Raw genomic sequence first — 15,599 nt, forward strand, 5'->3', positions numbered from 1 at the left:
GTAGTTCCTCTCATTAAAAAAATCTGTTCAGCATGTTCTGTAATATGTGGCAAAGGAATTACAAGTCAGCACTAACACAAAACACTTGGGGAGAATAGTGATAAAAGAATTGAAAATAGATTTCTGTAGAGGAAGCCTCTTCTTAAAAATGTGTCCTTAGAAATTTTGTTCCAATTATATAGCTCAGTTGTCATATGCACTGCAGTATTTTTTTTTTAACCATTCTATATACCCTCATACCACCGCCCCCTGCCCTCCCTCCATATCCTCACATACACCTTCACACACGTTAACAGAAACCATGTGGAAAAGATGTATTGGTCATTATAGGTGTCGACTGCTTCCCACTTTCTCATAAAATTATGGGTCTTTAATGTCATACTTTAAGCATTTCATATATGAAAACCAGTGGATGATCTGTCTCTACAGCTCTTGGATATGAGTATTTAAAATTTTTCTTTTATAGTTTTTGTCTTTTTAATAATAACACTTAAAAAAAATTAATGACCTTAAATAAGCCTGAAATCATAGTGAACAGATTATGGTTTTGCATTCTGTTTATTTCACAGAACCAAGTGTTTACATTTAAGAAAAATCTGATTTTAAAATTGGCTAGTGACTGAAACTCTGTATTTTTGAAGAAAAATAAAAAACATTTGAGATAGTGTAGACCCAACTGGCCAGTACAGTAAGAACATTCCCCTTGTTTTAAAGGCAAAGTCATTAAAAGTCAAATGATGTTTGTATGAGTTACAAAAATCAACAAAATAGGAAATTTAGTTGAAAATGTGATTATTTTATTTCTTCCCTGTAAGTTCTTATTCCCCGATGCTGCTTCTGAGAAATCATTAGATGGGGCGTCTTCAACAGACAATAATAATCCACCATCAGAGAGTGAAGAATATGTAAGTGAATTAATACTAAAATGTTTTAAGTGCATTGAATTTCTAGGGATTTTGCTTTATTTCTAACAACAGTCATGAAATGTACTTAACAACAGTGACTACTGTAAACAGTATGATATATCTCTACACCTGTCATTTAAACTTTCATTTCTCAATTTATCAAAGACTTGGATGAAGAAAACATGAGTATTTTCTAGTACTCACTGTAAAGCTTTCTCTGTACTGTTGTGAAATAGAATCTTTTTATTTTAAAAACCACCTTAGAAAAACTTGAGTGGAGATCATGCCCTCCGTTTAGACAGTGACCTTCTGTAGAACACTGGCATACATACATATTTTGGGTGAAGAACTTTTCTGGAAACAATAAAAAAAAATGATAAGATTTCCTTCATTTTAGACTTTTCATAAATCATCAAATTTATGTTTGCAACAGATTCTTCTCTATCTCAAAACTGGACAGAGTGGAAAATTCTTCAGTGCAGTAACATGTGTAAAATGAAGTAAAATTTTCATGTTTTCCTTTTTCAAGTCTTTGATAAATTGAGAAATGAGAGTGTAAATGACAGGTGTAGAGATGTATCAAATTGTTAACAGTAGTTATTGTTGGGAAGTGATTTCTTGAAGTGAGAAGGAAAAGCAGAGGCTTTACATTTTCAGTTTGTACAGCTCTTATTCTATGTTTTTGGTTTTGACAACAAGAGTGTACTTATTTGTAATTAAAAGATTTTTATAACAACACATGAAAATTGGAATATATCTTAAAGATTCCACAGAAGGAATTGAAAGCTCTAACTTTACTCTCACTAAACTATAGCCTCACTTTTTCATCCCTGTAGAAATCTTGAAAAACTGAAACTGCCTAAGAACAATTTAGGCAATAATATAATAGGCCTTTGATAAAAGCTAGTTTGGTAGGATAGATTAATTTTAATATTGAAGTCTCTACCCATACAGTTTTGATTATACATGTAAATATGTTGTTAACAAGTTTTGCTTTGTTTCTGTTTTGTTAAATTTAGAATCTCTACAATCAGTTCAAATCGGCACCATCTGATAGTTTAACATACAAATTGGCTTTGTGTCTTTGTATGATCAATTTCTACCATGGAGGACTAAAAGGAGTGGCACATCTCTGGCAGGAATTTGTTCTTGAAATGCGTTTCAGATGGGAAAACAACTTTCTAATTCCAGGGTAATAATTTCAATAGATAGAATTTTTGTTAGCAAAATTGACTTTTAATCCATTAATTCTTCTCTTTTGGGAAATCTGTTCTAAGAAAGTGGTAAGAAACTTAGGACATGATTTATGTTCAGAGGTGTTCACCGCAGCAAATTTATAATAAGGGAAAAAAAGGTTAAACAACCTAAGAATCAAACATTAAAGAATGGTTAAATAAATTATGTTGTATCTCTACAATGGAAAGATTTTTTCCCCAAGAATCTCGAATAACATAGAAAATGGTCATAATATTTGTAGTAAAGTAGAATATAGTGTCACGTACGAAGAGTGCTTTCAATTATGTTGATAGAGAATATTGAAAAATACATAGAATATATATAGAAATGTGTATAGAAAAATAATTGGAAAGAAATACATTCAAATGGTAACAGTAGGTCTCTTGGGTATGAAGTTACATTTTTATGTTGTTCTTTATGTATTTGTAAATTTTCTAAATCTTCTGTAGTGAACATATATTTTTATATTTGGAGGGAAAACATCTTTAGAGTTCATAAATGCAGATATACATGACCTGTACTTTTTTGGTATAATTTATATTGACATTTCACTTAAAGTGTTTAATTAGCATGTACGTTGATACTGTATAGGTTACTGCTCATCTACCCAGGCTACCAAAAGTGAGGGAGGAGAATCATGATATGAATAATATAAAATGGTGATTGAACCAAAAATGTTTACTCTTAGGTCACTGCCAGTCTGTGCTTAGCTGAATTCTCTCTTGGCTTCTTACTGGAAACTCAAGTGATTTAGACTAGAGGCTGTCCAGGGTCCCTTTACCGAAAGAGAGATAGAGATAGATGGTTTTTATGTTGAGAATCCACAATAGTGATTGAGAACTGAATATGTAGTGAGTATAATCTGTTTTGCATAGTGTGAAATAGTGCTTGCTAGCTGATTCCTAGGGTGGTGGATTTAGAGGCTCTTGAAAAGATTTTTAATTTTCTTTTAGCTTAAGAGCTATCACTAGTTGGCTGTTATACTTTGAAATATCTATTATATTTGTTGTTGGCAAATTATAGACTAGGAGGATAAAATAAATTTTCATTTATTAATTTTATTTGCTCCATCTCAGTTACCTTTCCTATAGAAATCTAGTTTTGATTTCTTATCCATGTGGCTAAAATACATGTAGTATACAATATGCATATCTGAAGCAATTTTATTAAGTTTCTTTTCCCACTACTTTGATAGATTAGCAAGTGGACCCCCAGATCTAAGATGCTGTTTACTGCATCAGAAACTACAGGTAAAGATTTCCCAGTGATAGTATATAAATGTGGTCCTGGTTCAATCGGGGATTATTCTAATGTTAAATGTAACAATGGATTATAGGTAGTTCTCATTGTGCTCCTGTAGATTACTTTTAGTAACTATCATTCACAACAGGGTCCAGGGAGGGGGTGGAGAATGAAAATTAAATACTCAAGCAGTGGATAGATTTTTATTTTATTGTAACTAATTCAAATAAAAATGTTATTTCTGTTTTCTTAAGATGTTAAATTGTTGTATTGAAAGAAAGAAGGCACGCGATGAGGGAAGAAAGACAAGTCCTTCAGATAATGTGATTAATACATATTCAGGGGATGCTGGAAAAGCTGGAGACCAGCTAGGGCCAGACAGTCTAAAAGATATGGAAAAGGAAAAGGGAGAGGTGGGAAAATCATGGGATTCTTGGAGTGACAGCGAAGAAGAATTTTTTGAATGCCTAAGTGATACTGAAGAATTTAAAGGAAATGGACAAGAGAGTGGCAAGAAAGGAGGACCTAAGGAGGTGGCAAATTTAAAGCCAGAAGGACGACTCTATCAACATGGGAAACTTACACTGCTACATAATGGAGAACCTCTCTACATTCCAGTGACCCAGGTAGGACAGGACTGGCTCTTTAAGGTTGGTTGGTTTGTTTGTATATAACTTATCCTAGTAGGAGGTGATTGCTTTGGGTAGGGGCAGTTCTTTAAACAGTCTGTATTCAAAGATCTGTAGATTTGAAATCTAAACAAACTATTGGGGCTTTTAGAAATTCAGAAATACTTTCAGGCTTGAGTTGATAGTAGCTCATCATGTGCAAGGTGACCTATTAGTTCTTAAACTGAGCAGTGAGTACTCAGGTGTTTAAAAAAAACAAAATCCAAAAATATTGGTAGAGAGAACAAAAGTAAAAATCCTTTCATTACATAATTAGTTTTTACCTGTTCAAATAATGCAGTTTGAATCTATTTTATACCATTAGGAAGTGGTAGAAGAGCAACAACTCAAAACCTAAGGAATAGCTATAGTTTTTGTTGTTTTTTTTTGCATAAGGAACGTATGATTACATTTTATTGTGAAAAACTCAGTTTAGAAAAACTGAAAGCCCCATCCACTAATTCCAACTCTCATCCCTAGAAGTAACCACTGTTATTGGTTTGAGTTATAATTTCTTATACTGATTTCTATGCAGTGATGTACCTACATGTGTGCATATGATTCAGTTTTGTCAATTTTTAAAAAATATGTGCAACCAATTCTTTTTATTTTTTTTTTATTTTTTAAATTTGAAAAAATTAAAGTACAGTTACAACGTGTCAGTCTCTGGTGTACAGTACAATGTCCCAGTCGTGCATATACATACATACATACATTTGTTTTCAGGTTATAGCTTTTTAACCTAATATTCTTGGAGATCTTTTCATGTAATTACATGTAGATCTGTTTCATCTCTTTTTAATTGCTCTGTAATATTCCATGGCATGGAAGAGCTACAGCTTATTTAACTATTCCCCTCTCAATGCACAATATATGTTATTTGCTATTCCAGTGCTACAGTACCAATTCTTGTAGTTTTTCATATGTTATGGGCTCATATATGAGTGTTTCTCTCAGGAAGAAATGGGAAACAGAATTTCTAGATAAACAGATATATAAGGTATAAAATTCCTCTTGAAAAGGGTTGCACCTGTTTTACACCCTGTCATTGATGAATATAGGAGTAAGGGAATACTACTCCCTCCCCAACTCTGCTTTCTCACTTTCTTCCTTCAATAAGTATGTATTGAGTGCATAATATATACCAACTACTGTCCTAGACCTTGCTATATAGTAAGGTTTTTAAACTCATGGTACTTATATTCTTATTTTATTTAATTTTTAATAAGAAATTGACATTACCAGTCATAAAAATTTTTGCCAGTATGATGGGCATAAGTAGTATCTCAGTGTTCTAGATTGTATTTCCCTGATTTTTGATGAATGTAAACATCTTTTAATATGTTTATGGCCATCCTTTCCTATAAATTATGTTCCATTTTTCTTTTAGTTTGCTGTCCTTACTGATTTATGAGTCCTTCATATTTTAGCTATAAATCCTCTGTTATGTACATTGTATATGTTTTCTCCTAGTTATGTAAAAAACATTTACTTACCTGTTGAGTTATAAATTAATAACTAAAGTGCACAATTTTTTTTATTTTTTAAAAATTGGGTTGCAGTCAGTTTACAATGTTGTGTCAATTTCTGGTATACAGCACATTTTTTCCATCATACGTGAATATACATATATTCGTTTTCATGTTCTTTTTCACCATGAGCTACTACAAGATCTTGAATGTATTTCCCTGTGCTATATAGTATAAACTTGTTAAAGTGCACAAATCTTAAATGTACAGCTTGGTGAGTTTTTTCATATTTAAAAACCCACATACCTACCACCCAAATCAAGATATAGAAAATTACTATTATCCTGGAACAGCAATGATCAGTAGAACTTTCTGTGAAGATGGACGTGTATCTCTGCTCTCCAGTACTATTGCGGTTGTCTTTAGGTAGCTATTGAGTGTATGAAATGTGGCTCATGCTATTGAGGAACTGAATCATTTATTTAATTTACTTAAATTTGAATAGCCAGATGTATTGGATATCATAGCCTAGTATTCCCCTCCAGGTAACTCTTTTTCTAAGTTTTTATATCTCATAAGTGGAATCACACTTTGCTTACTCTTTTGTATGTAGATGGAATTGTGCACTCTTGTGCTGTACTTTTTTATTTAACTACCATTTGTGAGATTCATCCATGTCATTGCATGAATCAGTATCTTTTTAAACATTTTTATTGATTTATAGTCATTTTACAATGTTGTGTCAAATTCCAGTGTAGAGCACAATTTTTCAGTTATACATGAACATATATATATATATTCATTGTCATATTTTTTTCCTCTGTGAGCTATCATAAGATCTTGTATATATTTCCTTGTGCCATACAGTATAATCTTGTTTATCTATTCTACAATTTTGAAATCCCATCTATCCCTTCCCACCCTCTGCCCCATTGGCAACCACAAGTTTGTATTCTATGTCTATGAGTCTATTTCTGTTTTGTATTTATGCTTTGTGTTTTTGTTTTTGTTTTGTTATTGTTTTTGTTTTAGATTCCACATATGAGTGATCTCATAATGGGATTTTTCTTTCTCTTTCTGGCTTACTTCACTTAGAATGACATTCTCCAGGAGCATCATGTTGCTGCAAATGGCATTATGTTGTCGGTTTTTATGGCTGAGTAGTATTCCATTGTATAAATGTACCACATCTTCTTTATCCAGTCATCTGTTGATGGACATTTAGGCTGTTTCCATGTCTTGGCTATTGTAAATAATGCTGCTATGAACATTGGGGTGCAGGTGTCATTCTGAAGTAGGGTTCCTTCTGGATATAAGCCCAGGAGCGGGATTCCTGGGTCATATGGTAAGTCTATTCCTAGTCTTTTGAGGAATCTCTATACTGTTTTCCACAGTGGCTGCACCAAACTGCATTCCCACCAGCAGTGTAGGAGGGTTCCCCTTTCTCCACAGCCTCTCCATTATTTGTCATTTGTGGATTTTTGAGTGATGGCCATTCTGACTGGTGTGAGGTGATACCTCATTGTAGTTTTGATTTGCATTTCTCTGATAATTAGTGATATTGAGCATTTTTTCATGTGCCTATTGATCATCTGTATTTCTTCTTTGGAGAATTGCTTGTTTAGGTCTTCTGCCCATTTTTGGATTGGGTTGTTTATTTTTTTCTTATTGAGTCGTATGAGCTGCTTATATATTCTGGAGATCAAGCCTTTGTCAGTTTCATTTGCAAAAATTTTTTCCCATTCCGTACGTTGTCTTTTTGTTATATTTATGGTTTCCTTTGCTGTGCAGAAGCTTGTAAGTTTCATTAGGTCCCATTTGTTTATTCTTGCTTTTATTTCTTCTAGGAGAAAATTTTTGAGATGTATGTCAGATAATGTTTTGCCTATATTTTCTTTTAGGAGGTTTATTGTATCTTGTATTATGTTTAAGTCTTTGATCCATTTTGAGTTGATTTTTGTGTATGGTGTAAGGAACTGTTCTAGCTTCATTGTTTTACATGCTACTGTCCAGTTTTCCCAACACCATTTGCTGAAGAGACTGTCTTTATTCTATTGTATATTCTTGCCTCCTTTGTCGAAGATGAGTTGACCAAAAGTTTGTGGGTTCATTTCTGGGCTCTCTATTCTGTTCCATTGGTCTGTATGTCTGTTTTTGTACCAATACCATGCTGTCTTGATGACTGTAGCTCTGTAGTATTGTCTGAAGTCTGGAAGAGTTATTCCTCGAGCCTCTTTCTTTCTCTTCAGTAATGCTTTGGCAATTCTAGGTCTTTGATGGTTCCATATAAATTTTACTATGATTTGTTCTAGTTCTGTGAAATATGTCCTGGGTAATTTGATAGGGATTGCATTAAATCTATAGATTGCCTTGGGCAGTGTGACCATTTTAACAATATTGATTCTTCCAATCCAAGAGCATGGGCTATCTTTCCATTTTTTAAAGTTTTCTTTAATTTCCTTCATCAGTGGTTTATAGTTTTCTGTGTATAATTCTTTCACCTCCTTGGTTAGATTTATTCCTAGGTATTTTATTACTTTGGGTGCTATTTTAAAGGGGATTGTTTCTTTACTTTCTTCTTCTGTTGGCATGAATCAATATTTGTGCACGTTTTATTACTGTGTAGTATTCTGGTATATGAATATGCCATTCAGTTCTTACATTGCTTATCCGTTCATCTGTTGAAGGAATTTGAGTTATTTACAGTTTGAGCTATTATAAATAAATGAACATTCTTACAAGTGTCTTTTGGTGAACAGACGGTCATTTTCTTTTGGATACATTCCTAAGAGTAGAGTTTTGGGGCCATGTGGTATAAGTATGTTTTAGCTTTATTAGATACTGCTAAACAATCTCGCAAAGTAGTTGAACTAATTTACATTCCCTCCAACAATACATAATAATTGTAGTTTATTGCACATAATCTCTTACATTTGGTGTGTCAGGAGTCCCAACACCACTCCCAGGTTTAATGATTTGCCAGGAGGACTCCCAGGGCTCAGCAGATAGTCATGCTCACAGCTATAATTTTAATACAGTAAAAGGGTACAAAGCTGGGAGGGTATAGCTCAGTGGTAGAGTGTATACTTAGCATGCACAAGGTCCTAGGTTCAATCTCCACTACCTCCATTAAAAAATAAATAAAAACCTTGCCCCCCCCGCCAAAAAAAAGATACAAAGCAAAATCAGCAAAAGGAAATGGCACATGGGCAAAAGTTCAGAGGATACCAAGCACAAGCTTCTAAGAGTCTCCACGCAGTATGGTCACATAAGATGCACTTAACTCCAGCAATAGATTGTGACCACACATGAAATGTTGTGTACTGGGAAATTCTTCAGAGGCTCAGTGCTCAGGGTTTTTACTGGGGACTAGTCACATGGCACCCTCTGCCTAGCAAGTGCCAAAATTCCAAACTCCCAGAAGGAAAGCAGGTGTTCAGCATAAACCATATTGTTTGTACAGTTTAGGCACAGTGAGCCATTTGTATCAGTTCTGAGTATGGTGGGACTCTGCCAAAATCTAAGTTCCTAGAAGCCAGCCTTTGCAAACAGGCCTTTCTGAGAATAGTAGTCTGAGGCCTGCTATGTTAACTCTTCTCTGCACAGTTGATAATTTCAGTCATTTTAATTTTTGCCTTTCTGGTGGGTATGTAGTAATCTCTCTTGATTTCACATTTCCCTGATGAATAATGATGACACTGAACACATTTTCATATATTTATTGCCCATTTGGATGTTTTCTTGGTGATGTACCTATAACAATTTCTCCTAAAACTGTGGCTTGCCTGTTCATTTTCTTAATGACACCTTTTGTTGAATAGGCATTGTTAATTTTAGTAAAGTCTGATCTACCAACATTTTTCTTATGTGGATACTGCTTTTGTCTTCCATTAAGAAATCTTTAACTACTCCAAGGTCCTAGAGATGTTCTCTTATGTTTTCTTCTGGAAGCTTTATCATTTTATCTATCACATTTGCATTTGTGATCCAGCTCCAGTTTACCGTGTTTGGCATGAGGAAGAGATTAAGATTCTCTTTTTTTCTGTAAGGATGTGCAGTTGTGTTCCAACACCATTATTCAAAAGACTTGCCTTTTCCCACACAGAGTGGCAGTGACGTCTTTGTTGTAAATCAAGTGACTGTATGTGTGTTGGTCTATTTCTGGACTATTTATTCTATTCTGTTAGTCTGTGTCTATCCTTGTGCCAATAATGGACTGTTGTTATTACTGTAACTTTATAATGTCTTTATATCTTATAGTATAAATCTTTAACTTTGTTCTTCAGGATTATTTTAGTTGTTCTTTGCATTTTTATGAGAATTTGAGACTCTGCTTGTTTCCACATACAAAATAATCCTCCTGGAATTTTAATTCATATTATATCAAATTAGATTTAGAATTAGAATTGCATTGAATTGGAGACAATTGACATCTTAACAGTCTAGTCCCATGACCATGAAATGCCCCTCATTTTACTTAATGTTTTTTTTAGTTTCCTTTATCAGTGTTTTTCAGTTTTTAATTTAGAGGTTTTATGTATTTTTATTAGGTTTATCTCTATTTATAATTTCTCAAATATTATAAGTGGTATTTTTAAGTTTCATTAAAAGTTTTTCCCCTGATATGTAGAAATAGTTAATTTTTGTATATAGACCATGAATCTAACAATCTTACTACATTCACTTATTTATAGTAGTTTGTAGATTATTTGGAGTTTTCTGTATACACAGTCATGTTATCTGTTAATATAATTTGAATTTTGATTTTCTGACCTGCACACTTTTTAATTCTTTTTCACTCCTTATTGCACTGGCTGGGACCTCCAGTATAATGTTGAATAGTGGACATTCTGTTATTATTTTCAGTCACAGAAGGAAAGCGTATGATAATCACTGAGGGTATCTGGTATAGGTATCATATATTATATTAAGGAAATTCTCTCCTATTTCTAGTTTTTGAGGGTTTTTGTTATGAAGAGGTGGTGTGTTTTATTGGATGTTTTTCCTGCATATTGATATAACCATAAGATAATTGTGAATTTTAAATGAAACAGTATGTGATAAGTGAATAACAGTGTCTGGTCCAAAATAAGCACTGAATTTTTAGCTTTTCTTCTGAATACTGTTAACTTTATTTCCATGCTTACATTATTTCTTTTCCAGGTGGCTATCATTTACAAAATTAGGGTTTTTTTGATTGACAGGCCTTATCTTTTTGCTTCATTATAGTTTTTAAAAAGTAAATTATATTTTAGGTATTTCATCACTAACTTTTAGTATTAGGACAAAATAGTTTCATGTTAGAAACCAAGTGTTTATTTTTTCTAATTTTGTTAGGGAGCATGCAGTTGATATTGAGGTCTTGTGGCATAGACCTGGGTTTTGGGATCCAGGAGAACTAGATTTATGTCCTGGCACCACCACTTATTATCATTAAAAAAAATAATTTTTTTTTAGGGAGGAGGTAATTAGGTTTACTTACTTAGTTTTAGAGGAGGTACTGGGGATTGAACCTAGGACTTTGTGTATGCAAAGCATGTGCTCTATCACTTGAGCTACACCCTCCCCCAACCACCACTTTTTATTACTTGTATTGCTAGTACAAGCTATGTTTCCTTTCTGAGCCTTGTTTTTCTCTCTAAAAGGTGGTTACTTTGCATTTTCTAGAATTTTATATAATTTTTATCTTACCTTTAGGTAAATTGAGGCAAATTTTTAGTCTGTTTTACTTTTGTGCTTTAAATTTTAAATTATAACCATTCTGTGTTTACTTATAGAAAATGTTTGGAATTCAAAATAATCCCAGTTGAAACCATTATAATTTCAAACTTTAGAAATTAGCATAAAATGTGCATTAATCAATAAAGTAATAAGACTTTATATAGGTTCTTGATTCATAAGAATTTAAACATATTCCCTTATTCCTTTCATGTAGGCTTAGGTCAACCTAAAATTTATGATTAGGGAAGGCTTAAAATTTTTAGCCAGTATTTTAGAACCAGGGCTAGAACAGAAATTTGTGGAGAATCTGTTAGAGCAGTTCTTAGGTAGTGGCTTAGAACCAAACTAACAGTTCTCAAAGTCAGCATCAAATAGATGTCCTAGATTGTCTCTTCCATTTGCCACTTGAGAGTTTTGCCCCTGGTGATACTGGGCAAGGCACTTTATCTCTGCCTGTAATTTCAGCACATATAAAATGCCCTATCACTTCTCAGTGATCACATGTATGACTGAAACATTATACTATACACCAGAAATTGACACAACATTGTAAACTGACTAATAAAAAAAAAGTAGTTCCTTTTTAATGAAAATAATGAGGCCTCTGTTCTTGAGTGTACTGCTTCATTGGAGATTCATGTAATTTTTTAATTTGACTGAGGTATTTTGATATCATAGGGAAAGTAGAGTAAGAAGCTTATAATACAACCTGAGTATTTTGTCTCTGATTGCAAATATTTATTGAGCTTGTGCCAGGATTTATTCTTCCCCACATTGAATCACAGGAAGCTTGAGTAATTGCCCCAGGCCACAGAGCTGGAATTCAAACACAGTCATGTAGTTTCTAGAGCCCAAGATCTTTTTTGTTTCTTTGTTTGCTTTTTATATATTTTTATTGAAGTAGAGCCCAAGCTCTTAACCACTCTGTCATACTGTTTTACCAGTTGTTATTCAACCTCAGATATCACTGTGAGACTTCAAAAGTGATGTATGTTCATTGTAGAGGAACGAAACAAGAACTTGTAATTCCATAATCCAGAGATGATCACTTGTCAAAGTAGTTCCTTTTCATTTTTTCCTGTATCAGACCATTTCCCCATTGTTGTACATTTCAGATTCTTTCCAATTTTCACACTGTTACAAATAATGCTGCAGTGATATATCTAGAAGCGGAATTATTGGGTCAGAGGACCTGATCATAAATGCTTACCATGTATTGATTGCCAGATTGTTGTCCAGGAAGATTTATATTCTCTCTAGCAGTGTTTGAAAGTAACCCTTTAGGTTTACTTCACAAATGAGGATAATACAAGAAAAAAGTATTTTCTTTTGTTTGTTGCTGTGTTTTGAATGCTATACCTTTACCATGCTTCTACTTTATTTCTGACAGATATCTGTGAAAATTATTTATCTTTATAGTAGTGATTTTCAACTGGGGAGTGTGTTTTGTCCCCCAGGGATATTTGGCAACGTCTGGAAACGTTTTTGATTGTCATGAAGTGGAGTGGTACTACAACGGCAGGCAGAGGCCAGAGATAGGCTGCTAAACATCTTACAATGCACAGAACAAGCCCCACGACAGAGAATCTATCCAGTCTAAAGTGTCAGTAGTACTGAGGCTTAGAGAACTTGCTTTATAGTAAGCTCCTGAAATCGAGAAGAAATCTATTTATTGATAATGCTTACTTCTGCTAGGTCTTACCCTGTTATCTAGGAATAGAAGAGTTCATGTTTTTCTGGCTTTAACAACAAAGCAGGCAAGACTTGTTTGGTTAGTTTCTGGATTGTTGAGCTCTTCATATTTAAAATATAAAGTATAATGGGATCCATTCTCAGAGAACTTTCCTAAGCCCCTTTAAACAGTTTTTGAAATGTTTTCTGTCACTCTTAATGATTCTACAGTTGTATCTCCCTTTAGATTTGCCCTAGCTGCTGTTTTGTTTGACGTTACTACTAATAAATTCTCAGAACAAAAAATTCTCAGAACAAAAATCTGACAAGTTCTTGTTGGAATTAGTAATTTAAATGTATGTAGAACCTAAACTCAAAGCAACTCCTCCAACATAAAACAGTTGTTTGGGGGCTTTTAGTTGGGGTTCAGTTCATTTGCCTTTATTTTTGTTTTCATGTATTATCTGTTTTCTTCTCTTACTAGTTATAATAAAAACCTTGTTGTAACTAATAATGACATTCATTAAAATATCGTTAGGACTTAATTTCTTTATCAATAATAGGCAGGAAAATGTTCAGTGCATCCCAATTCCTCTTTCAGCTGTCATCAAGAGGAAACATTATAATCTTACCTGTTGGGTTGGGGGTGCTGGAAGTCTTATTTATTCTTAACTTGTTACTTTTTCATGTAGGTTCCAAAACACTTGTGAATTCTGAATTCTTTTGGATACCTATCTTGTGACTGCTAGAGCTGAAATAATTGTTTTTATTCTATTTTTACACTTCTGCTTTGTCTAAAAAAAGCTGTTCATGAGCTTCGTCCTTTTGTGCTTCACAGGAACCAGCACCTATGACGGAAGATCTGCTAGAAGAGCAGTCAGAGGTTCTAGCTAAATTAGGTACATCAGCAGAAGGGGCTCACCTCCGAGCACGCATGCAGAGTGCCTGTCTGCTCTCAGATATGGAGTCTTTTAAGGTGGGTCACACTTTCAGAGCTCAGGAGTCTGCTTTGAGCTATTCTGGGATGAAGCTGTGAAGGTCACTCTATAAAGTGGTATGAAGGTCTGAATGTCTTTTTCATGAAACGTTTTGATTTCATTAGTAGTTATAACACCCTACCTTCATTCCCTCAAGGTTGTGATCAAACTTCTTAAGTTTAAAAAAAGAGAGGAACAATCTTTGAATAATGGCTGAAAGTTGAGAATTGAATCATTTCTGTATGTGTATTAGGGTGTTTTCTTCCTTTGTGTGTATTCAGGCAATTTAATGCAAGGATTTTACATAGGTTGCTTCATTCTTGCCTACTTTGTGGCTCACACTGTGGTCAGATAAGCAGTGTTTATCCTCAGTTACAGTCTGTTGAGGTGGTAGGAGGGGATATGTCAGTAATTACTATGTTCTTTTAGGAAAGCAAGGTCAAAAAGGTGACTGACTCTACTGAGTAGGGGTCATGAAAGGTTTCTCAGAAGAGTCACAGTATAGGATGAGTAGGCATTTGCTTCCTAGAGAAGAATATTTTAGGTTTAGATATAGGCCTATATCTAGAAGACAAAGGATTCAGAGAATGGTGACATTTGGTTTATTAGTTTAGAAACCCAGGGATGAATAAAGTTTTTGTTTTTGAATTACTTACTATTGAAAGCAGAGGCAAGTCCATATATATTTAAAAAAAAAAAAAAAAGGGTAGCCCAGTGGGCCACAGAGCTTTCCTTTTCTATTACTGATGCTCTGAATGGTCTGCCACGCCCAGACTTTTCTCCTCCATCTCTCCATTCCATAGCCCTTACTCAGTCCTGCTTTTGTGCTATGTAGGCCAGCCTGAGTTTGATATTTCAGCATAAACACTTCATGAAAACCTATGCTTCTTTGGTCTTCCTTGCTAACAGAGTTAAGTGACAATAAAAGGAAGCCTTTTTATTCCCTGCCTGTTTCTCCGTCTTTCCTAAAAGAAGTATCTTTAGTAAACCTCTTCAGAGCTGCATGTTTTCCTTAGAGACAAGAGAGATACAGAAAATCTTTGAGTTCTATTCTGCCGTGAGACAGAGAGATGTGTTGTTTTGAAACAGATAGTTGGTACAGTGGATAAAGAAAAGCCAGTAGGCCCTCAGGGTATGTATTAAATCAAAAAGATAGAGAAAGGAATTGGCTTAGGGTATGTGCAGAGAGTAGGAAGTACTAGCCTCCATAGCAGCTATTGTTTTTAACCTGACCTCTAGCTGCCTTCGTAGTCATCTGTCCCTGTCCTGCTGCAATGTCCTTGTGGAGCCATATACAGGAGGAAATTCTTAATTGGAACTGTGAAAGCTTTTCCCCACAGAAACACATTCACACCCTATGGTGAGGTTCTATGTAATTCTTTTAACACTGTGCTTCTTGGTCCATTAGACTCTTGGACTAACCTGGGTAATGTACAGATCTCTTACAATAATATTGTTTTAACCAGAAGATAGATTGTATTTTACATAACCAACTTACACATCTGCCCATATGTGGGAATCAGATAATGTATTTAAGGAAATATGTAGTCACTCTAAAATAGAAAGGTTGACTTTCCCGTTTTGTATAGGGATGACTTGGTGTTAGGGGCTGTGGAAGAGTCCCCACAGCTTCGGATAAATGCTGATAAGTACCTGAGGTACCTGCACCTCACAATTCCAGAAGGACGGGGCCTGTTCTGGAGCGTTCCC

General features: G+C 34.3%; 1 protein-coding gene across 2 annotated transcripts in view; it reads left to right on the forward strand.

Annotated features, from left to right (window-relative positions):
• RAB3GAP1 (RAB3 GTPase activating protein catalytic subunit 1) overlaps positions 1–15,599 on the forward strand; it is a 94,197-nt gene that overhangs the window by 63,033 nt on the left and 15,565 nt on the right. For both annotated transcript variants that reach the window (XM_010984037.3, XM_010984040.3), the window contains exons 14-18: positions 816–905; positions 1,925–2,097; positions 3,337–3,391; positions 3,638–4,009; positions 13,751–13,888. In XM_010984037.3, coding sequence (XP_010982339.3) covers positions 816–905; positions 1,925–2,097; positions 3,337–3,391; positions 3,638–4,009; positions 13,751–13,888 — 828 coding nt within the window. The remainder of the gene's footprint in view (positions 1–815; positions 906–1,924; positions 2,098–3,336; positions 3,392–3,637; positions 4,010–13,750; positions 13,889–15,599) is intronic.

Source organism: Camelus dromedarius, chromosome 4, assembly GCF_036321535.1.
Source record: "Camelus dromedarius isolate mCamDro1 chromosome 4, mCamDro1.pat, whole genome shotgun sequence".
Classification (NCBI taxonomy): Eukaryota; Metazoa; Chordata; class Mammalia; order Artiodactyla; family Camelidae; genus Camelus; species Camelus dromedarius.